Raw genomic sequence first — 22,125 nt, 5'->3', positions numbered from 1 at the left:
AGATTCACTTGTTGATAGATATGAATTTGTTGTTCATAATTTTTATCTTTACCTTTTTCTTCTTCTTCCTCTTCTTAAAGAGTACCTTTTAGCATTTCCTATAATACTGGTTTGGTGGTGATGAACTCCTTTAGCTTTTTCTTATCTGTGAAGCTCTTTATCTGCTCTTCAATTCTGAATGATAGCTTTGCTGGGTAGAGTAATCTTGGTTGTAGGTTCTGCTATTCATCACTTTGAATATTTCTTGCCACTCCCGTCTGCCCTGCATAGTTTCTGTTGAGAAATCAGCTGGCAGGGTGTTTTTTTAATTAATATTATTATTATGTAAAGCCCTAGGTTTTTCGCAGTGGTTAGAATTTCAGCCCGCAGACTGAAAGGTCGCAAGTTTGAGTCTGGTCAAGGGCATGTACCTCAGTTGCAGGCTTGATCCCTTGCCCTGGTTGGGGCGCATGGAGGAAGCAACCAATCGATGTGTCTCTCTCACTTGATGTTTCTCTCTCTCTGTTTTTACCCTCCCCCCCAATGCCACTTTGAAAACTCAATGGAAAAATATCCTCTAGGGAGGATTAACAACAAAAAAAGATATTGTGTAGACAAATCAAAGTACAATAGTTCAAAGCACCATAGTATTCTCTGGAGAACATCTGGCAAACACCAAGTTCCACTCCACAATCTTACTTCGTGGCTAGTGTGGCTGAACACCACAGACTCCCACTGACACGGCAATGACCAGGCGAGGCTGGCTTTGGTTTTACTAGTATCCATAGGTCTCCAGTCTCTGTCCTTGCACCCCTGCTCAAACCACACCTTACTCTTCCATGTCCACCTGCTACAGCCATAACAGCCTATTGTGAGGCCTCCAGCACACCAAGGTTGTCACAGCCTTTGCAGACTCTGCAGTTGGTGTGCACCCTTGGCCTCAATGCCATCCCTTTTTTCTCCTGCCACTGGCCTACGTCTAGGTCCATCACTGGTTCCACCTGCACATTGGGTACCCAGTTCTTCTGCCTAAACCCATGACCTTTCAATATTTGTAGAATGGAATTGGGCATCTCTTTCTAAGGAGACTGTGTCTTGGGGACCTACAACTCACTCTCAGACTGCCAAGTAGATTCTTCAAAAAGATAATTGTTCACTAACTAGCCCAAGGAAAAGGCACATTCCAAACATAAGTTAGGAATATCTGAAAACAGGGCCTGGTTTGTAATTCCTACACTGCCCGGAACTGTATTTACTAGCACCTTCAGGTTTTACCGAGGATGTCACAGCATCATTTACCTGTCTCCATTATTTAGAGTTATTTTTCATGCTGTAAGAGAGTTGTCTGTTTTCCAGAAGCACAGGCAGAAACTTGAGGCCCTTGAAGGTCAAGGAAAACTACTGACCACATCTTCCCTCTGGTTCCACCTATCTTCTTATCTCTTCCTTTCTAACACTTGTTCACCAATGACTTACCAAAGAAAATAGATTGTCCTACCTCTGTCAACAATAAAACCATGATGAAAGATACTGAGTTTGGAACACACTGGAAGTTAGAACCCACCAACCAGTTTATGATAAACCATAAGCCCCATGAACAGCGTGATGCTTGAGAAACATGGGTCATTCCCGCGAGGTGCAACATGTGCATGAGTTTGTGAGTGTGTGAGTGTGAGTGTGTGTGTGTGTGTGTGTGTGTGTGTGTGTGTGTGTGTGTGGTGACTTCACCCTCATACCCTCCTATCCTTTGGGGGAATGCCAACTAGCACAGCCTACAACTCAGACCCAACTGTGTCTGACAAGCCCTGGGGTGAAGTGGCTTCCCCAGAGTTTGCAGAAAACTGAAAAGGAAACTTCATTCTTTGCAGCAGTTCTTGGACACACAACGCCAGCTGCCCAATGGTGTTCTCACGACTGCAGAGCTGCGTCCGACTGCCTACATCCCAGAGGCAGAAGCCACTCTTCCCTTGCCGAAACCATATGGTGCTTTGGCTCCGTTTAAGCCCAGTGAACCAGGGGCCAATATGAGGCACATCAAGAAGCCTGTTATAAAGCCAATTAAAATCTGAATATGTAAACCAATTCAGGCTCCTCAAGGAGACACTTCAGCCAAGCTTCGTCATATCCACAGCTGGAAAATGTCAGCACAATAGCGTGAAATTACAGGCAAATACAACAGCCACAATTAACCAACAGTTTCCTTTTATACTCACCAACTATTATATTTTACATGATGTTGAGTAGGACATAGAATTGTTCTACAATTATGTCAAAGCATATATTTGCATTGTTCATTTCTTTCTTTTTCACTCTATATATTGAAGCCTTTCAGATATATATAGTAGGCCAGGTGCTATAAAAATTCAATAAAAATAATTTTCAATGAAGCACAGAAATTAGCTGAGTGGTCCTTATTTATTAAAGACAAAAAGGAAATACCGTTTGATATACTGACTTTAAAGAAAAAGATAGAATGATAAAGTAGCACAGAGACTTAACTGACTTTGTTAAGTAAATGGTTGCATTTAAAGTTAATGTTGTTAAATCTAAATTGAGTAAAAAGCAGGAGGGAAGCTTATTATTTTCAAAATAATGTTATGATGATTCTTTTTACAAGTGAATACTCCTTTCACTACAAAAATAATTGTGCCCTAATTTATCTTTCTTATACATTGAGATTTATCAAAATGTTGGATGCAAATAAACTCATGATTATTTTATGTTTTGATACCAGATTTTTCAAAATTTCAATGGAAATATTTATAACTTGGCATGTGAAAGAGTTGAAAATGAGACCAGTTCCCCTGATTTTATTAATCTAATTTCATTGCATTTCAGCCAAGTATATTCCTAATTGTTTTTATATGTTCGTATGTATGAATATACACAAGATTTCAAACCTGTGATTTTATATTCATTTATATGCTCAGTCTATCTTTATTTCATACTGATATCAGTTATGAATTTTAGTTCACAACTCTGGGCGTGAGAAATACCACATTCCTTTATTGTGCTAAATCAAACAAAATCTGTTCCAAGCCCTGATCCTGCCAGATTGGAGGGAAATTTAATGTCATTCTCAGTCTCTCTGAATCTAACCCAATTGCTTTGTAAGTTATTGAAAGGCAATTCCTTGGGAGTACCCATAAGTAACCATATAAATTGTGTGTTTAACACAAAGAAATGCATAAACACAGGTCCTGTATTGTAGGAATTAGCAATTGCATTGGGGATTCAAAAAAATACGCATTGGAAGCTTAACAACATAGGAATGGGGAAAAAATTTAAATCGCAAAGGAATGGATACTTAAATATTACAATGTGTGTTACCGGTTGAGAGGGGAACGGTGGCACTGTGTGCTGGAATGACCAGAGGCCACAGTCAGAGGGAACTTCTTACAGAGAAGATTTTAGTAGGTGAAGAGGGGATCCCAGGTGGGGGAAATAGCCTGAGCAAGGCTTTGAAGTAAAAAGACAAAAGTTGTGCTCCAGGCCCAGGGAACGGGGCTGGCTGGAACAGAATGTGCATATTGGGGAACTGCATAAGTGGATTAGGGAGAGTTAAACATATTAAACACAGTTCCATTTTACCCTGTGATTTTAAATGTGAATTGTATCCTATAATGAATGGCAAGTTACTGAAGGAGTATGATAGGATCGAGCTAATGTTTATCTCAAATATAAGTCAGTTGAATTAGACCTTAGAAAGCGACCGACACAAGCCCAGTGTGAAAAGAAAAGGGTAAGGAATGAAAAATAATGACCTTACAAAGAGAAAAAGATCAGCACTGCCTGGCTCATACGGCTCCAAGATTTTGAGCCTCAGTGTCCAAAAAGGGGAATTCTGTAGACAGGACAATTTTTAAAATACAATGATCATTTTAGAAAAGATCTTGAATTATTATACCAGCTAGTGATATTTATGATGATTAACCCTTTGCACTCGCTTGCTTTTTCTCCATTCCTGCTACCGATGCTAACCGTGTCGAGTCACAGTTGACATCCAAGTGCAAAAGGTTAAAATTTCACAAGTTCCCTGAGGGAAATAATGTGAAAAGAAATAAGCAAAGGGTCATGGGCTGACCCCAGGCAGCAACTGTATATATGGGTCAGAATTAAGTCACTGTAGACGGGGTCAGGGAGGGGGGAAGGGTGGTGGGGTCAGGGGAAAGTGGGAGAACTAGTTAGATGTCATGGGGGACTTTCGGGGAACATGTTCATAGACTCATGATTCCTGGCTGGACTATAAAGTCTTTGTAGAAATGACAAGAGTCAGGCCAAAACTTTCAGTGTTTTTTGGTTTCATTTTTTAATGGTAAGTTATTTCTAAATCAAACTTTTATAAATATAAAAAAGCTTAAACATATTAAACACAGTTCCATCTGAACCATCACAAAAAGATAAATCTTACTCTGAATAGATTATATGTACAAATTGCTGTATGTTACAAATTTTTCTATACTGGAAATAGCAGATTTGACTTAGTCCAAATTCAGGTGTTTTTTAAAAATCTATCCTCTTTACAAATACAGTTTTTATGCAACATTTAATTTTTCCACTTGCCATACGTTATTTTCAACGACACTTCAGTCCCTACATTTTTAAAGCATCTTCCATTTCAGAGCGCGGCAGAAACCAGCTTCTGGCCTAGGTAGCCACTAGGAAGAGCACCCTCCAGGCCACTGCCTGCCTCCGGGGCTGGCTGTCATTTCCCCACACGTGGCTGCATCCGCTGTCCAAAACTGGGGTGAGGGACAGCAGTTGACTTCATTCTGAACAAGTACCAAACTGAAATTCAGATGGCTCAACAATGCATTCTGATTTGGGTAACCAATTTCAAATATTGCTACAGAATTCTCCATAGAAGTCGAGCTAATGAGCAAGAGTAAAACTTGGAAGCTGACACCATTACATTTTCTTTCTTATAAGCCTAAAAGCATTGTGGTGTGTTTCAGAGCTGCTTCCTCCACAAATTTTGCATCCACGTTGTCATGTCCTATAAAAGCATCCAGATCTGGAAAGAGAGAGAAAGAGGGAAGAGTTACTATGAAACCATATGGCATTTATAATGCTGTGCCCACGGCTCTTTGAAATCACAATTATTTTATATTTTGGTAAAACGCATTGTTGTGAGAATGGGTTGTTAAAACTTATTAAACCTCAGAACCAGGAAAGGCCATGTGCATCAACCCAATGGGTTTTTAACATCTTAAACCCTTTTAAAACTTCAGAGGTAATCATTCCTTTGGTAATTTACTCCAGGTGAGTTGTGTATTGCTCGTTAAAACCAACAGCAATAAGGACTTACTTATAAGTAAGGGGTATTTTGGAAAGAAAAAGGTACAGGGGAGTAAACAGGGACTGAGTGATGTGTCAAGGGAAAACGCTCAGACCAGAGGAGTGAATTACCTTGATTGGAGGACTCTATCTCTGTCAGTGTTTCAATGAGATAGTTCAGAGGCAGAAATTCCACACTGAATGACGACTTGTCAATCATAGAACGCTGAGGCTGAAAAGGAAACCACTTCTGGTGTTAGTTGATTATCCAAAACCAGCACAGACTTTAAAAAAAAAAAAAAAAAGTGGTAATAACTACAATTGCAGTCCGTGTAGGTAGGCGGAAATGGGCAAACAGGACCCAAAAAACATTGAGTGGGGCGTGTTCTCACACTGGCTCACCTGCTTCTTATGGTTCTGAAGCAACCGCTTGACATGGTTCCGGGAAATAATGTTAGAACTCATAGGATGGTCCCAAAGTCGGCAGATCTTCTGACCAATAAGCTATGATGCAAATTGAAAAACAGGTCAAGGAGGATTTTTAGGGCAGTGAAAGTATGACACTATAACGATGGCCAAATTCATAGAACGAACGCCACCAAGAGTGAACCCTAATGCTGACTGTGGACTTCGGATGGTTGTGATGTACGTTCAGTAATTGTAACAAATGGGCATTCTGTGGGGATGTTGATGAGTGGGGGCAGGCCATGCATGTGTGGGGGTGGGGAGAGTATGGAAAATCTCTATACCTTCCACCCAATTTTGCTGTGAACCCTAAACTACTCTAAAGAAAATAAAGTCAATTATAAAAATAAAAGGATGGAAAAACATATAGAGGAGACTATAGCTCACACTATCTTAAGTAAATGTACCTTATATCTATTCATAATTTTAAAAATATTATTCCAAAATAACCAGTTAGTCTAAAAGCCCCTTTATGCTTAACGACCTTTGGAAAAAGGCCATTTCCTTGGAGATATGCTTCTGAATTTTTAGTAAATACTCCCTTAAATGCAACCCTGAGAAAGCAGTTTATACACTGATGATGCCAAACTCTTTTTTCTGAAATGGAGTTCAAAGCTGGGGTCCTGCACGCAAACTCCAAGCGATGTTTTGATAGGAAACGAAAGGTTATAGGCATATTCTCTGCCAATGTCTTGCCCAGAAAATTTAATTCCCTGAGAGTATGAGGCCCCGCCCCGAAAAAAAAAAAATCTAATTTAGAGACCAAAATAAATGTTCGGAGAAATCCCCTGAGACATCCAGCCATGGAAAACATGCTTTGTTTTCTATTCTCGCCTTCGCTTCAGTAAGCCTGCAAGGGAGAGGGTGTTACAAAGCAAGCCGATTAGGTCCAGAAAGGCAACGACACCCCTTCGTGGGAGGATCGTGCCAGAGATGCAAGTGCTCAAGGTATGTAAACAGCACGCAGGGCTGGCCCTGGCGCTCAGGGTCAGGAGTTCTCAGAGTCGAGGCTCTGAAGACCTTGCTGTGGAATTTCATATTTTCAGAGTATTTTTAAATCCAAGAGCTACTATTCCCCCACAAAAACAAGGAGTGTCTATATAACGCTTTCCCTCATGTTTCTCGTTCTTCCTTCCACCCAGGAATGTTTTCCAGCCCTGGTGGAAAACGCAGTAAGAGGAAATTCAGTTCCAGGACCTCCTGACCTCACCTGTATTTAAATTTCTTATCAGTTAAAAAGCCAAAAGCACATGTTTCCCCTCTCCCTCCCCTGACTCCCAGATGTAAATATTAGAGCGGTTTCCTAAGAGAAGAGAGTGGCTACGTGTGTTCGGTGGGCCGTGCCAAGGCAGAGCAGAGCCAGAGGCGCGAGGGCCTCCAGGCCCCGAGGACAGCGGCCGAGGGTGGGGATGGATGGGATTTCTTGGAAAGAGCTGAAAAGCGAGACAATGCAATTGACTTCAGCCCAGATCAAGTAAATGCTCCTTTGGCATGAAGGACTTAAAAGAGGTTCAAGCCAAGGCTCAGGGAGAACATAAAACAGAACTCAGGGTTACCGGAGGAAGCCGCACGATGATGCTGAACTTCAGTTTCTCATTTTTCTCTGTGTTGTCCAGATCTACGAGAAAGTCAGAGTGGCAAACAAACCAGAACTCCCCACTTAAATATCTGAACGGGCTACTAGTACTTCAACGGTTCAGCCTGATAACGCATCTCCCAACCTTGAGTTAAGCTAAGTCTAACCGTGCTTTGAAAATGTTAGGTTGTGTCTGTCTGAACAAAAGGGTTGTTTAAAGGAGACTGTTTCTATATATCACGGGACATGGTTCTGCAGCAGGCTGCTAGTCAGAAAACCATTTTATTGACTAACTGAAAACAGAAGGTACCTTGAGGAATGGGAAATACTTCAACACGTATTAACAAAGCCCATCTATAAAATACCACGACTGAATCAGTTGAGTGAGAGCGATTATACTATAGACCATATTTCAAGTTCAAAATCATACAAGCACTGCATTTCTCATTGATTTTTCTTGCATGTCAAGCCCAGCTTTGCAATGACAGTGTTAATCGGCTGAAAGGAAGCCATTTCGTGACTTCTTAAGAAACACGCCCTCACAGGCTCCTGTCCTCAAGTGCCCTCGTGTCCAGTAAAGGAGTCGAATAGCTGTGTGTGGACTGAGAAGTCATGTGGGGTCTCCTGAAGGGCGAAGACACTTTAAATTAGCCCAAAGGATGGTTCCAGGAAATGAACTGCACTCAGAAGGGCCAGCTGCATAATTTATGGTGCCCAATGCAAAAAAATAAAAAGTGAGGAGCCCCTTGTTCAATATCAAGAATTTCAAGATTGAATGCAAAGCATTAATGTAAACGGGGGGCCCTTCCGATTGCTGCTGGGCCCTGGCCACACAGGTGGCACAACCTGGGCGCCAGGCCTGGAGGTGCTCGGACAGGAACCAGCGCTCCGGGAAACGCAGAGCCTCGGGGCCTCTTACCTTGCATGAGCCTTGTGACAGCCGTTTCTGTGAGAAGCAGCACCCCGCTATCAATGTAATGCAGCAGGTTATGCAAAGGGAGACAGTGGACGCCGAGGATCGTGTGCAGAGTGTGAAAACCTAGGGTGAGAGATGCGGGAGGGCAAAACGGTCAGCCAGCATCTCAGACAGAATGAAAACAACGGTGTTCAGAAAGCACTTAGCTCAGTGCTTGGCGCCTCGAGTCCACTAAATGCTGCTTGAAGACAAGGCTACGCACTACCAAGACTAAGCTTTGTGCTGGGCATATATGTTCCCAACAAGTCTGTATTACCTTCACCTGTGTCCATTCCTAAGCAAAAAAAGAGGAAAAGTGTGCAAGACTGCTCGATGAGAAATGGTTTTACAGTTTAGCAGTTGGCAATGCTACGGTAAGATAGCACAAGAGAACAGTTAACAGGAGACCTTCAGACTCCACATGCCCAGCTAAAGGCTGACGGATAGGGAGCATTTTGCTAAAGAGGAAAAGAACCTGACCCAGAAGGAGCCAGCTTATATGCTTGATCTCCAGGTATGCCTTTGGGATCTACTTGGACTAAATTATTTATGATAAAAGAAGAATTAAAACAATATGGTCAGATAGTAAATCTATAGGAAGCCAATAGAGAGGAAGGCTCTCCAAAACCTGAGTCTCATGGGGAAGGCTCCCCAAACTTGCAGAAACCTAGAGCGCTAAGTGCACTATTCACAATAAATGATAAAAATAGCACCCCTGGGAGAAGAAGACATCAGACCAGGAAAGAATCAGACAAGCCCTCTTGGAAAAGTGGCGGATGAGGGGAGCTGTGAAGGGTCAATGTGATTCCTGGGGGTGGAAATGAGGCAGGAGGACACAGGGTGGAGACAGCAGAAAAAGCCATGTTTGTGTGAGCAGACTGAGGCTGCCAAGCTGCTTACTAGCCCCTATGAGTCTCCGTTTCTGCGTCCTTCCCATGGAACCACCACGACCTTTCTCGCAGGGCTGCCCTGAGAGCCAGAGCTGGTCTAAGGAGCACCAATGGGATAACAACAGTGGCTAATACCAAACGTGTAGTGAGGCCTTCCACCTACCCACTGGCTTACTTGGTCCTCACGCAGCCCCATGGAGTGGGAACAGCTTTACGTGGAGAAGCCGAGATTCACGGGAGCTGGGAAACTTGCCCCGGATCATGTAAATAGTAAGTGGCGGAGTTGAAATTTGCACACAGGCTGTGGGACATTGACCTAGGCTTTTACTGTAACATAATCCAGCCCCCATCATTGGTAGCTGTGTTAATAGAACAATAAGAACAGGAGCCCAAAGGTAAGAAAGTATGGGGCATGTTCAGAAAACATTAAGTGATCCGGCTGAGTTGGAATCAGGTGGAGGACAGGAATGACAGGAGGTGAGGTTGGAAAGGTTGACTTAACAAATCCCTTCCGTATACCAGGCAAGGGGCTGAGTGTACACCAATGAGCAAAACTGCTCCCCTCCACCTTCCAGTCTGAGGGGGAGAGAGAAAATCAAATAATTACCAAAAAAATCAATATCTATTGTTTAACGTGACCAGGTCTATGAAAGAAAAGTGCAGGGTGCTCTGAGTAAATGTGACGGGTTGAATGCTGCATGGCAGGAAGGAATTTAATATTTAGTAGACTTGGGGGAGACACTGAAAGTTTTTAAGCAGCATGGCAAGAGGATTGAGCTTTACTTTTGGAATATTAAAATGGCAAAAAGGAGGTAGAGTAAGAGTTTGCTACAAGGGGTATGAAGACCTGTCTGGAGGCAATTGCATGAACCTGGGCAGGAGGTAATGAGGGCAAGGATGGGAGAGGCTTGGAAACTGATTGGAAGTGAGCAGCAAATGACAAAGAATCCTCACCTAGTCCTGGGAGCTGACATGACAAAGAAATGATACCCAAAGCGCAGGGACTTGGATTCAGATAAATCATGGAATTCTCTCTCTCTCTCTCTCTCTCTCTCTCTCTCTCTCTCTCTCTCTCTCTCTCTCTCTCTCTCAGCACATGAATCATGAGCAGTAAGGAACTCAAGTCCCGAGTCCTGGCAACATCAAGGGTCAGATAAAATGCAGGCTCTGCCCACAAACAGATGTTACTGGGCTAGCAATGGATGAGTCCACTAGCTCCCCTGAATCCAAAAGAGAAAATCATAATTTTACTAGCTAATTAACAACATGAGATTCTTCTAATCAGTTTGGACATTCTTCCCAAGATTGAAAAAAAAGTTATGAAATTATTTCTGAATAAAAGTTTATAAGTTCTATAGGTTTTCTGGACTTAAAATTCCTCTCCAGCCCTGTGTCCATGTCCTAAATATCCCTGATGACCCTTCATCCTCTATCCCTATGGCACAGGCCCAAGTTCAACAGTCCATTCTTGGCCTCCTCTCTGCATGTCAGCTCTGGCGACAGGAAAAACTGGCTAAAAGCAGGCATTGGTTCCAAAAAAGAGCTTTTCCAGCCAGCTCTTGTCCTCATCCTCCAGGGGTCCTGGCCTCCTCTGGCCAGCAAGGGGAACGAACACAGGTCCCCTTTAAACAGCAAATGCTCCAGCTCTAAACCATGACTTCCTTTTTGTGGACCTCATTCTTTTTCTTCTTTAACCAATTCAGGTTACATGTTTCTGACACATAAAACTCAGTTTCCTCTACTCTAGGAGGCCTGGAAAGCATGCACACTGACACATACCCTGTATTTACACACATGTCTGTACACACACATGATTCAGTGTCACTTCACTTCCATTTCTATGTCACATGAGGGAAAAAAAACATTTAAGAGAGAAAGGATATGCCTGGCCGATGTGGCTCAGTGGCTGAGCATTGACCTATTAACCAGGAGGTCATAGTTCAATTCCCAATCTGGGCACATGCCCAGGTTGTGGGCTCGATCCCCAGTAGGGGGCATGCAGGAGGCAGCCCATCAATGATTCTCTCCCATCATTGATGTTTCTATCTCTCCCTCTCCCTTCCTGTCAGAAATCAATAAAAAATATATTTTTAAAAGATAGAAAAAGGGCCGAAACTGGTTTGGCTCAGTGGATAGAGCGTCGGCCTGCGGACTGAAAGGTCCCAGGTTCGATTCCGGTCAAGGGCATGTACCTTGGTTGCGGGCACATCCCCAGTAGGGGGTGTGTAAGAGGCAGCTGATCGATGTTTCTCTCTCATTGATGTTTCTAACTCTCTATCCCCTCCCTCTTCCTCTCTGTAAAAAATCAATAAAATATATTAAAAAAAAAATAAAAGATAGAAAAAGGATAGAAACTGCTCTTCCTTACTTGACCCATGGGCACACGCTGTTAAGTCTACTCAAAATAATTCTCAGTCACTACGAATAACATTTTCCTGTTTTCCCTCCTTATCCATCCCTGTGAAAGAATGCAATGTTCTGCAGAAAGTGGATTTTTACGATCTCCCAGGAATAATATTGCCCCCAGGAAGTCAAGTTCATTTATTTACAAAAGGAGCTTGAACACCAGGGTGAACAAATGTGAAAGTGTCCATTCATCCCTCTACCAAGTCTTTTGTGTTAATCATAATAATTAAGAATTTAAGCCAGGAAGCCATGAAATCCCTTCACTCTTTCTAGAGGGCTCCTCACAATTCATATTCCATTGGAATAATTTAAAACCATCCCTTCTCCTCATACAAGGCCATTTTCAGATTCCTACAAACTCAAAAGAAACCCGCTTAGTACCTCCACTCCATGCAGACCTAATAAGATAAGGTGTATGGATAGAGAAAGCATAAAGGATTCCACACCATATCAGATATATCACAGATCCAGGTAAGTTCAGACCTGCTATAGGGATTTTCTGGGCCCATAAATAGCCAAAGTTTGAGCATCAACTAATTCAACTGGAATATAAAATTCAAAAGGTAGCAACAGAACAGTCATTAAAAGCCCAGAATTTGGAGCCAGATTGCCTGGATTTCAATACTTGCTCTGTTGCCTAATAGCTGTGTGACTTCAGGCAAGTTGCTCTTAAATTTTCTGTGCCTCAACGTCACCATCTTTAAATGGGAATAATATTAAGTGAAACCATATGAAAGTGCCATTTGTGTTGGTCAAATATTTAATGTGGTTCAATTTAAGCTCCTACTACTCAGGATTGTTATGAAAATTAAATGTGCTAATTTATGTAAAGTACTTGGAACAAAGTACTATAGGCACTATATACATGTTGGCTGAAGATGAATGAATAAAGGAATTAATTAATGATGGGTGAATGGATAGCTGTATATGAATAAATTAAACTGGCTGACATATTATCAATAAACCAACAAACAACAAGTGTTGGCGAGAATGTGGAGAAAAGGAAACCCTTGTGCACTGTTGGTGGGATTATAAATTTGTGCAGCCACTGTGGAAACCAGTATGGAGGTTCCTCAAAAAATTTAAAAATAGATCTAACATATGACCCAGAAATTCCACTTCTGGGTATTTATTTGAAGAAACCCAAAACACTAATTTGAAAAGACATATGTGGCCCCATGTTCATTGCAGCATTATTTACAATAGCCATGATATAGAAGCAGCCTAAGTGTCCATCAATAGAGGAATGGATAAAAAAGATAATAGGAATGGATAAAGAAGATAAAAACAATGGGATATTACTCAGCCATAAAAAGGAATGAATTTTTGCCATTTGCAGCAACGTGGATAGAACTAGAATGTATTATGCTAAGTGAAATTAGTCAGGCAGAGAAAGACAAATGATTTCACTTATATGTGGAATCTGAAAAACAAAATAAGCAAACAAACAAAACAGAAATAAGCTCATAGATACAGAGAGCAAACTGATGGCTGCCAGATGGGACGGGGGTCAATGGGATAGGTGGAAAAGGTTAAGGGATTAAGAAGTAAAAATTGCCAGTTATTAAAAAAATAGCCATGGAAATGTAAAGTACAGCCTCCAAGCACATAAGAATCAGTTCAATTTTGACACCCAGCCAGACCCACTTCCTTCTGTGTTAACTTTCTTGATCAGATAAACTAGGCTACGGACATCAGAGAAAGATCTCCCTGAATCAGCTCCACTGGTTCAAAGTATCCTAGAAAGTTACATGGGGACCCAGTGATGCTCCCTAAAGTTAGTGACAAACTACAGCATAGTTTAATAATTGGGGGAGATCTGGTGAGCAGAGACCAACCTCAGGCCCATCTCTCACAGTGACACCAGACACACAATTTCTCAGACACAGCAGGTCTCATCCTTACACTCATAATGTGCCCTCATCTAGGGACCATGTGAAGAAGAAAGAACAAATCTATTATAAAAAGGATAAAAGAGCCAAGACTTACCAGGAGGCAGAGGTAAAAACAAACTGTTAGTAGCTTCCAAAATCCTGGTCATGATGTGGAAGACTGCAGATTCAGCAGCACTAGCCCGCCTATTGCTGGGGGAAAGACCAAAGCAGCATGTCAGCCAAGAAGCTCATCTCTGAAACTCCATTTGTCTAAGCAGCAGCTCTGAGTACCTAGACAGATGGGATCCATACAAATCGGGAAAGGCTCCCCTGTAGAAAGCTTCAAAAAGATGGTGGTGACCACCAGCCTAATGCCTAGAATCTAACCAAGGAGTTGGCACATAATTAATTATGTTAACTTCAATTCCCCTTCTTGGTAGTACTTAACTCATGTGTGCACGCCCTCCGCGCCCCCCCCCCCCCCCGCCACCACCACCGCATCAACCATATGCCAAGAAAGGGGATGAGTGAAATAACAGGGGCATAACTTTAAACGCTGAGCACAGAACTAAGATAGATAGATGGTGTCAGGACTGGTGAGGATTGCTTTCAACTGGTAAGTTCCAAAAAGGCTTTGCTGAAACAGGCAGCGATCAGAGTTGTCTTGGCTCTTTGCACACCATGACAAAAGAATGAGAAATACTTGCGTACAAGTGGAGAACCCAGCGATGAAGATTATGTTTCCTCCAACTGGTTTCCAGTATTTGGCAAATGAGGTCCAGCTGGAGGGGAAAGACCATCTGTCAACCTCAGCTCATCCCACCCATGCCCAGGGGCCCCACAGCTATGCTTCCCAGCTCTGACAGGCACGTTCGGGGCAGCTGGCACTCCGGCTGTTCCCAGACACAGAACCAGCCTTTCTGAGGTCAGCTCTGAGGCACTGGAATCCCAAATGGAAAGACTGAAAATGCACCCCAGAGTCCAACAGAGCACCCTCTGTCTGTGCGGGCCGTGCCCCAGCTGAGCTCCCCCAGCCTGGCCAACAGGCCCTCAATTACAGGCCCTGTCCATCAGTGAAGGTCAAGTGCAACTGGGTCTGCTCTAGGCCTCAGCCAACCACTGGCAGTGAGGAGAAAGGCGATACTGAATAGCATGGGCTGTGGAGTAAGACTGGTTTCAAGTCCCCAGGTTCCAACATTTTACTAGTGTGTCAACACTAGTATAGCTTCCACTAAGCAGTTATCAGCCATGAATCCAAGCATTGCAGGTGTGGGCAAAGGATAGGGTCTCCCTACAGGCACAGACACCATTTATGCTCAATGATATAGATTCTCAAGTTTCTCTTGGGCTGAAATCAGGTAAGATAATGCATGTAATATATCCAGGTTCGGCAGAAACTTCTGGAATTTGTTTGAGAAAGGCTATTGAGCCACCCTCCTGAGAGGGGCCTGGGAGATGTGGCTGTTGGCCAATAGGCCGGGGCAGGCAGATTTGGCTTCAATCGGTAACTGCTGAGGCGGGAAGTCAGGGGCACTGACTTTTCTGAGGCTACATCTGTACCATTTCGGGTCCGATTGTGTTCTAGGAGTGGTTCACACAAACTAGTGTTAGAACTTTGATGAGGTTAACGATGGGGAAGAATGACATTTAAACAAAAACTCTTAATACTTTGGAAGGTGAAATCTAAAGTCAACAGAAGTAAAGGTGATAGGCAGATGTTTAAATAGTCGAATGGCATTAGTTAAAAGACTAAGAAAGCAAGTTAATATCAACATGGGGAAGATCACTAACACATCGATAAAAGCCAGCCCCTCAGTATAGTTCCACTTCAAGGGTGAGCTATTTAAGAACGTTTCAATGCTCTGATTATAAATATCAGTATACGAGAATACCAACCTTCCCTAATATACTAAAAACTATTAAATTCAAAGATATTCTTTTTAAAACAGACACTCATGATTACAATAAAGGCAGAAACTTTAAAAATAAAACATGAAATTAAACGAGGGTCCTAGCTAATAAATTTCATCTTCCAGAGTTCAATGCAAAAGTACATATTTGCACACTGGCTCATTTGCATCATGGTCTTACCCAAACTTGGAAAAATAGAGTGTTCTTTCTCTTTCCATGTACTTTAAAATTTTTTCTGGCATGTTATTTCTAGGTTCTAAACAGGGTCAGGCTTCAACTCCATATGCTTTATAAAAGGACCCACTACAGCTTTAGAATTCAGTCTTACAACATCACTTCTATTTACACATGAACTGGCATTCGTTTGGATTACACAGTTTCAGTAAGCGGCTATCTGGTAGATGAGCTGCCAATCTCCTCAGCAGATTCGAATGTGGTAGTGTTTCTACAACTAACTGGAATCTGGCCTAATTGGGCTGTTGGAGCTAATTAAGAATTGAACTTCAAGTTCTCTCATGTTTGCATAAACAGAAATCATTACCTACTGTTTAATAAAATGCCAAGATGAGATATGGACATTAGGCAACCATGCTAAACTCATCACCGGTTTAGGCTTTCTGAGCATACAATCACTATTTGAAGGGCGTGCAATAAACCAAGTTCTCTTTGTTTTGACGGTTTTTTTTCCCCTTCCTCAATCTATAGCACCAAATATACTGGTTTGCGAATGGGAGACCTCCAAAAACCTAATTTTCAAATCATACTAGGAATTATATACCTGGGCTTTGAGGGATGGAAAACAGAAAGCAAAACCAACCAGTTTTGAACTGTAGTCCAGAACCATCTGTTCAATTTTCTTCTTTTCCACACCCTGTAGGTGTCTCAAAAGATGGTCTTTTAGTTCAGACACCATCTGAAAACAGGATATAAATTAGATAAATCACAACCCACCCACTCACACCGGCAACTGGTTTGAGTTGGATCCATTTATTAATATTCCTTATCAATATGAAAATATTGGGTCTGAAGATCCCACCAGCAGAAATGCATAATCCTCAATCTTCCCCTGATGAGCACAAATCCAGGGCACCAATGTTTTCAAGAGGAACTATTTCTGATTCACCCAAAGCCCAGGGAGAGGCTGAGAGTCAAGCTCCAGGCCCTGGTGAGAATTCTCCAATGAATTCTCAAACAAAAGTTGTTTATCATGTTATTTTGTCAGACTAAATTCCTAGAAATGGAATTTATTGGGTCACACACTTAAGGTTTGTGGAGAAATCACCAAAATGCCTTCCATTGTGGTTACACTAATTCTCAACTGCATTGGATGAGGCTGTCCAACTCCCTGTACCCTGAGCTTTGCTGGTATGGTTTTTAAATTGTTGTTAATTTGATAGGCAATAAAAAACAAGCAAGCAAACACACTTATTCTATTTGTCATTTGAATATAGCAATGGTAAACAATTCTTTTTTTTCCCTTCACGTGACTTGAGATTTTTGGCCTAAATTTACTTTTGAAAAATCATTCATCACAGCCTTTATTCATTTCCCTTCTCATGTGTTGCTCTTTTTTTTTTAAATATATTTTTATTGATTTCAGAGAGTAAGGGAGAGAGAATCATTGATTGACTGCCTCCTGCATGCCCACACTGGGGATCAAGCCTGCAACCCAGGCATGTGCCCTGACCGTGACCTCCTGATTCATAGGTCGTCGCTCAACCACTGAGCTACACTGGCTGGGCTGATGTATTGTTCTTGTATTGACCTATAAACTTTACTTATACACCAAATGTTAATCATTTATCACAAATATCACAAACATTTTTTCCAAATTTATCATTTGCCTTTTGTTTTTCTGTTTAAATTTTCGATCTATCTTTTCCTATATGTCTATATTCAATAACACACTAAAGGGCCTTCTTTATTTCAAAACTATTCAACTATCCACTTATTTTATTCAAATTCTTTCATATAGTTAAATAATGTATATTCTACTCCTTTATCTATCTGATATTTCTATTGGTTTATGGCAGTGATTTTCAACTGGTGTGCCACAACCAATTTTAAAACATGTAATACCTGAATTTTCCCTTCGATTATCAAATAAAAAATGACAACAGCCAACACAATAGACTCCAGTGTGAATGAATCAAAATTATACTATCTTTTTGCAGAATTTTAGTAATTAGTTTATGTGTGCCCTGAGATGAAAAAGGTTGAAAATTGCTGTTTTATGGTATAAAGTGGTGGTATTTGGGATAGGATGAATCTGACTTAATTTTCTTTTACAAATAGATAACCATTTACTAATTTTTTAAAAATTATTTCTTTCGCCGAAACCGGTTTGGCTCAGTGGATAGAGCGTCGGCCTGCGGACTGAAGGGTCCCGGGTTCGATTCCGGTCAAGGGCATGTACCTTGGTTGCGGGCACATCCCCAGTAGGGGTTGTGCAGGAGGCAGCTAATCGATGTTTCTCTATCATCGATGTTTCTAACTCTCTATCCCTCTCTCTTCCTCTCTGTAAAAAATCAATAAAATATATTTAAAAAAAATTATTTCTTTCCACATTGACTTTTATACATATCATACACTAAAGATTCTAATCACATATTATACTAAAGATTCTAATTAGAGTGTATTCTAATATTTTGTACAAGCACCATATTGTTGCTGTCCATGTAGACCAACAACACAGTCAGATATCTAGTAATGACAGTCGTACACCTCTTTACTGTATCGACTGAGTCATTTAGTCACTGGCAGGGAAATCTTATTGGCTTTTTGCTTTTATGTTATTAATCTAGATGCTAATAAGTATTAACCTAGATGCTAATAACTTGTAAATGGGATATTGTTTTTCATTATTATTTCTAACTAGTTAATCCTGATTTTTTAAAAATAAGTATAGAATCACCAGCCTACTAACTTGTTCCTTATTTTTCATTTTCCCAGTTGTTTATTTTATTTGTTTGTAGTATTAGACAGTCTTAGCATCTTCTTTTACTTTTGTTTCTTATTGCATTGGCTCGAATTTCCAGAACCATGTAAAATTTTAGTGAAAATTGCAATGATCCTTAACTTATTTCTGATTTTAATAGAAATGCCCCAACATTCCATTAAGAAGGATGTTGACTATTAGTATTAGATTATTCATTGTCAGTTTTGGTTTTAAGGTTATGCTGGCTTTTTAAAGTGATTAAGACGCTTCCCATCTTTTTTCGAAAATAATTTACATACCATGAGAATTACCTGATCCTCAAAAGTTTGAAAGAACAAGCTGATTAAATAACTGTGCAGCCTTTTAGGAGATAATCTTTGGCATGTTTTTCTAATTATTTTACAGTTATTGTGCTTTCAGGTCTTCTATTTCTTCTGGGCTATTTGTCAAGGATACTTTGTTTAACTAGAATTTTGAAGTGTGTGAACATGTATTTATACATACTGTTCTCATATGTTTTAACTTGCCATTTCTAGAAGTAGATTATCCCATTCCTAAGCTTGCACAGTATTAAAAACATTTTATTAGACTTTCCTGATGTCTCTAATCAGTCTTTTAAAGATTTTGGAGTTATTTACCAATTCTGATCTTTAGTTAATTTATTTTGCGTTATATTTGTTTGGTCTTCCTAGTAGTAGGATTTCTTGAGAAAGAATACTTTAGTCTGTTTTATTTTAAACCAGAAATACAAATGCCACAGAGATACTGCTTTTTCCTCATTTTAAAAAACCCTTCATGTACATTTCCTTATGATGTTTTGTAATTATATATTTATTGGGATAATTGACTAATTGTGTGTCTCCCCCACTAGACTATAATTCCAAGAGGACAGAAATCATATATGTGTTCCTTACCACTGAACACACAGGGCGTACAGTGGCTGGACACAATTCTGTGTTGAAAGAATGAAAAACAACTTCAGGATGAGACGTACAATCTAGCGCTTTCCTCCCTTCTTGGAGCCCATGGTTTGCTGCCCCCTCAGGGTCCCACAGACCACTCACCAGCCCCACAAGCAGCCTCTGGTGGCTGTCTTCCTCCTGCAAGAGGGGGGTCACTCTTGGCTCTGAAATGAAACAGAGCAATTGTCAAGCAGGAAATGGGCTGGGAAAAATGGAATCCGCCTGGGTTTCCCCTCTCTTAGTCATTGGGAAAACATGACAGGTCCCTGATAAAATAAAAAATGTTCACTAGGTTAGTGTGACCTACACCTGCAAGCTGAACTTCTCACTCAGGTGACTGCAAGAGAGCTCTGAGCAGCAGATTCAGGTCGAGACCCAGGAGAGAACAAAGGAGGGGAGGAAGGAAGGATCTCCCAACAGCAACAGGTGCTGGCTTTGATTTCTCTTCAACACAAAACCTCACCACTGTCTAAGAACTGCTTTATGGGAGACCGAGTAACCTCTCTAAACCCTAAGGGGGACACAAACACAGGGACAGGGACTTGTTGGAAGGATCACATGACTCCCTTCTTTCTGGCCTCCCATAGTTCAGTGTCTTCGGGAATTACTAAGCTGAGGGGACCAATTACTGTGGCAGTAATACTAATGGGTATAAGTTATCAGACTGAAAGCAACTAGATCAAGATGGAAAAGTGATATGGGAAGGTCAAATCCAATGGCACTTTCTCCACCGTGACTAGCACTTCACCAGCAAGACTGAGAGGGGGAGCAGGCGAGCAGTCTCATTGGAAGATCTGCCCTAATACTCCTCTGAGGGCACCTGGGCACCTCTGCCCTGCTCTTCCTGACCCAGAGCCTGAGGCACAGCGCCCGTCAGGAGGACTGAATGCTGCTGATCCCTGGGCTGAAGACTCCCTGCGGGAGGCATGAATGCTTCTTGACATCTCAGGAGAAATCCTACATGGATCCCACATGACCTTCATGATTAAGATGAAACAATGCAGGACTTGAGCCCAGCTGCCCTGGATTTCACACGAGTGTTCCCTTTCTGGCAGTGATGTCATCCTTCCTAGGAAACTGACACACGCAAAGCAGTGAGAGGAAGGGGCAAGTTCCCAAAAAGGTGTCAAGAGATGATGACTCGTCACAGGACGCCAGCAGGCCTGAAGGACAGGAGCAGAAGGGGCTCCTCTGGGGGGAGTGGGGGGGGAGGCAGGGGGTACAACAGAAACAGACCACAGCAACATTTCCCATATTGCAACCCCCTGAATCCCACAAGTTCACACCCCGCACACTGGCAGGACCCTGCCGACGGCTGCTGCCAGGTGCTGGTGATGCAACCCCTGGCTTCACATGGGTGGCCTGGTGACAGGCAGAGGCTGGGCTCTGGGGCCATGCAGTGGGCCCAGGCTCCGTCTGCCTGGGCTGGCTGACAAGTTCACCGTCACGGTGCATGAGGGTGGAGTCCACAGCTGCGGCTGTGCAGCAATACACTGTATAAAACAATTTCCGCTAGGGTCACCCAACATATACCTAACAACAAGCCCATAAACATAAGTGAGATATAAAAAACAACTTTTTAAATAAAGACCGACTTGTATGAACCCTGAGAGTTCTACTGACAAGACCACAAAAGGGCTCCTACCTGGATATGCTTAGCATTCTCCTCCCCCAGTTTTCCCAGCTAAGTCCCCTTGGGTGTCAAGACTCTTCCCCAACCATCCCTACGCCTGGCCTCACCCCTCGCCCCTTGTCCCTCACACCTGCACCCTGAGGTTACATAACACCTGTAACCCGGTTTAGAAATTATGTGTTAGCATTTCTTCCTCATATACCAATGATATACCAGCCACCCCAGGTATCCCACATGGGCCAAGAGCTATAGCATTTACTCTCCTTTTCGCCTCACCCTTGCCCTGAGGAGGACCACACAAAATGGTTAAATGGTTTGCCTAAAAGGACACGAGGTTAGCATGAGGCCCAGCTGGAGTTTAAGCCCAGCCCTGTCCGGCTCCAAGCCCAGGATCTTCCCCCACATCACTGGGATTACTTAGGGGCTCCACATCTTTGCGCCCCTATGACCTCACCCAGTGAGTGCCCAAGTGTCAACCAAGCTGGAGGGAGTGGCGCCCTGAGCCAAGGGAATTTCCAAAGTGCATCCTGTGGGTACAGCCGGCGGGCATGTTAACTAGATCAACTCCATGCGGGAAAATAATAAAAACCAGAGGCCAGCACTCAGGGACCGTCCAGCAAAATCACACTCAGCAGCTGTCCCTGAAGGTCCTGGTGCCAAGACAGACACGGATGGAGCTCGGACAGGAAGATGTTAAAGGAGCTGCCTCCACTGCACTGTTGGAAGTGGGTTTCTTGCCAACCCCCAGGGGAAGGACGAAGGGTGTTACAAACAAAACACTGACTGGGATCCAAGGCTTGATTACAGGTCTTTTCTTACCCGAACTTCTTGCTTCTAGGTTAGAAATCACCCTACAAAGAAATTAGCCAATGTTATTCACACAGGAAACATTCTTTTTTTAAATGAAAGCCACAATACCGTATAATGATACCCTCCTTTAACAACCCCTGCAGAAACTGTTCCCAGGCGGGTGAAAACCTCAAAAACTTTAATCAACTTGGCAAAAGCCACATTAGGCAATTACAAAACTCAAAGCCCTTTAGTGCAAACAATCACAATAATTTAGAACAATTGCAGCTCTCGGTTATTGGAAATAATGGGAACAGAAAATAGAACAGAGGTTGGAATGGGGCCTGTACTTGTAGCATTCTGAGATGACTCACTCTCCAGAAAATCTGCTTTCAAAATAAGAGCAAGCTCACAGGCCAACATCACTTTTTAAACCAGCCTACTGTCTGTAGCCCCCTAAAGTGTCAATT

General features: G+C 42.2%; 2 protein-coding genes across 2 annotated transcripts in view; one reads left to right on the top strand and one right to left on the bottom strand.

The window, feature by feature from the left end:
• Positions 1 to 2,366, top strand: part of CCDC146 (coiled-coil domain containing 146) — a 108,538-nt gene extending 106,172 nt beyond the window's left edge. Inside the window, exon 19 of the mRNA XM_028158445.2 lies at positions 1,848 to 2,366. Coding sequence (XP_028014246.1) covers positions 1,848 to 2,048 — 201 coding nt within the window. The 3' untranslated portion in view covers positions 2,049 to 2,366. The remainder of the gene's footprint in view (positions 1 to 1,847) is intronic.
• A 1,921-nt stretch (positions 2,367 to 4,287) lies between these two features.
• Positions 4,288 to 22,125, bottom strand: part of GSAP (gamma-secretase activating protein) — a 79,630-nt gene continuing 61,792 nt past the window's right edge. The window contains exons 22-31 of the mRNA XM_008149728.3: positions 21,686 to 21,717; positions 19,336 to 19,397; positions 16,151 to 16,246; positions 14,134 to 14,204; positions 13,538 to 13,632; positions 8,217 to 8,336; positions 7,278 to 7,339; positions 5,659 to 5,760; positions 5,389 to 5,488; positions 4,288 to 4,993 (exon numbers count right to left, since the gene is read on the bottom strand). Of these exons, the coding sequence (XP_008147950.2) occupies positions 4,902 to 4,993; positions 5,389 to 5,488; positions 5,659 to 5,760; positions 7,278 to 7,339; positions 8,217 to 8,336; positions 13,538 to 13,632; positions 14,134 to 14,204; positions 16,151 to 16,246; positions 19,336 to 19,397; positions 21,686 to 21,717 (832 nt within the window). The 3' untranslated portion in view covers positions 4,288 to 4,901. The remainder of the gene's footprint in view (positions 4,994 to 5,388; positions 5,489 to 5,658; positions 5,761 to 7,277; positions 7,340 to 8,216; positions 8,337 to 13,537; positions 13,633 to 14,133; positions 14,205 to 16,150; positions 16,247 to 19,335; positions 19,398 to 21,685; positions 21,718 to 22,125) is intronic.

Source organism: Eptesicus fuscus, chromosome 14 (assembly GCF_027574615.1).
Source record: "Eptesicus fuscus isolate TK198812 chromosome 14, DD_ASM_mEF_20220401, whole genome shotgun sequence".
NCBI classification, from domain to species: Eukaryota; Metazoa; Chordata; class Mammalia; order Chiroptera; family Vespertilionidae; genus Eptesicus; species Eptesicus fuscus.
This window is presented reverse-complemented; position numbering and strand designations above follow the sequence as displayed.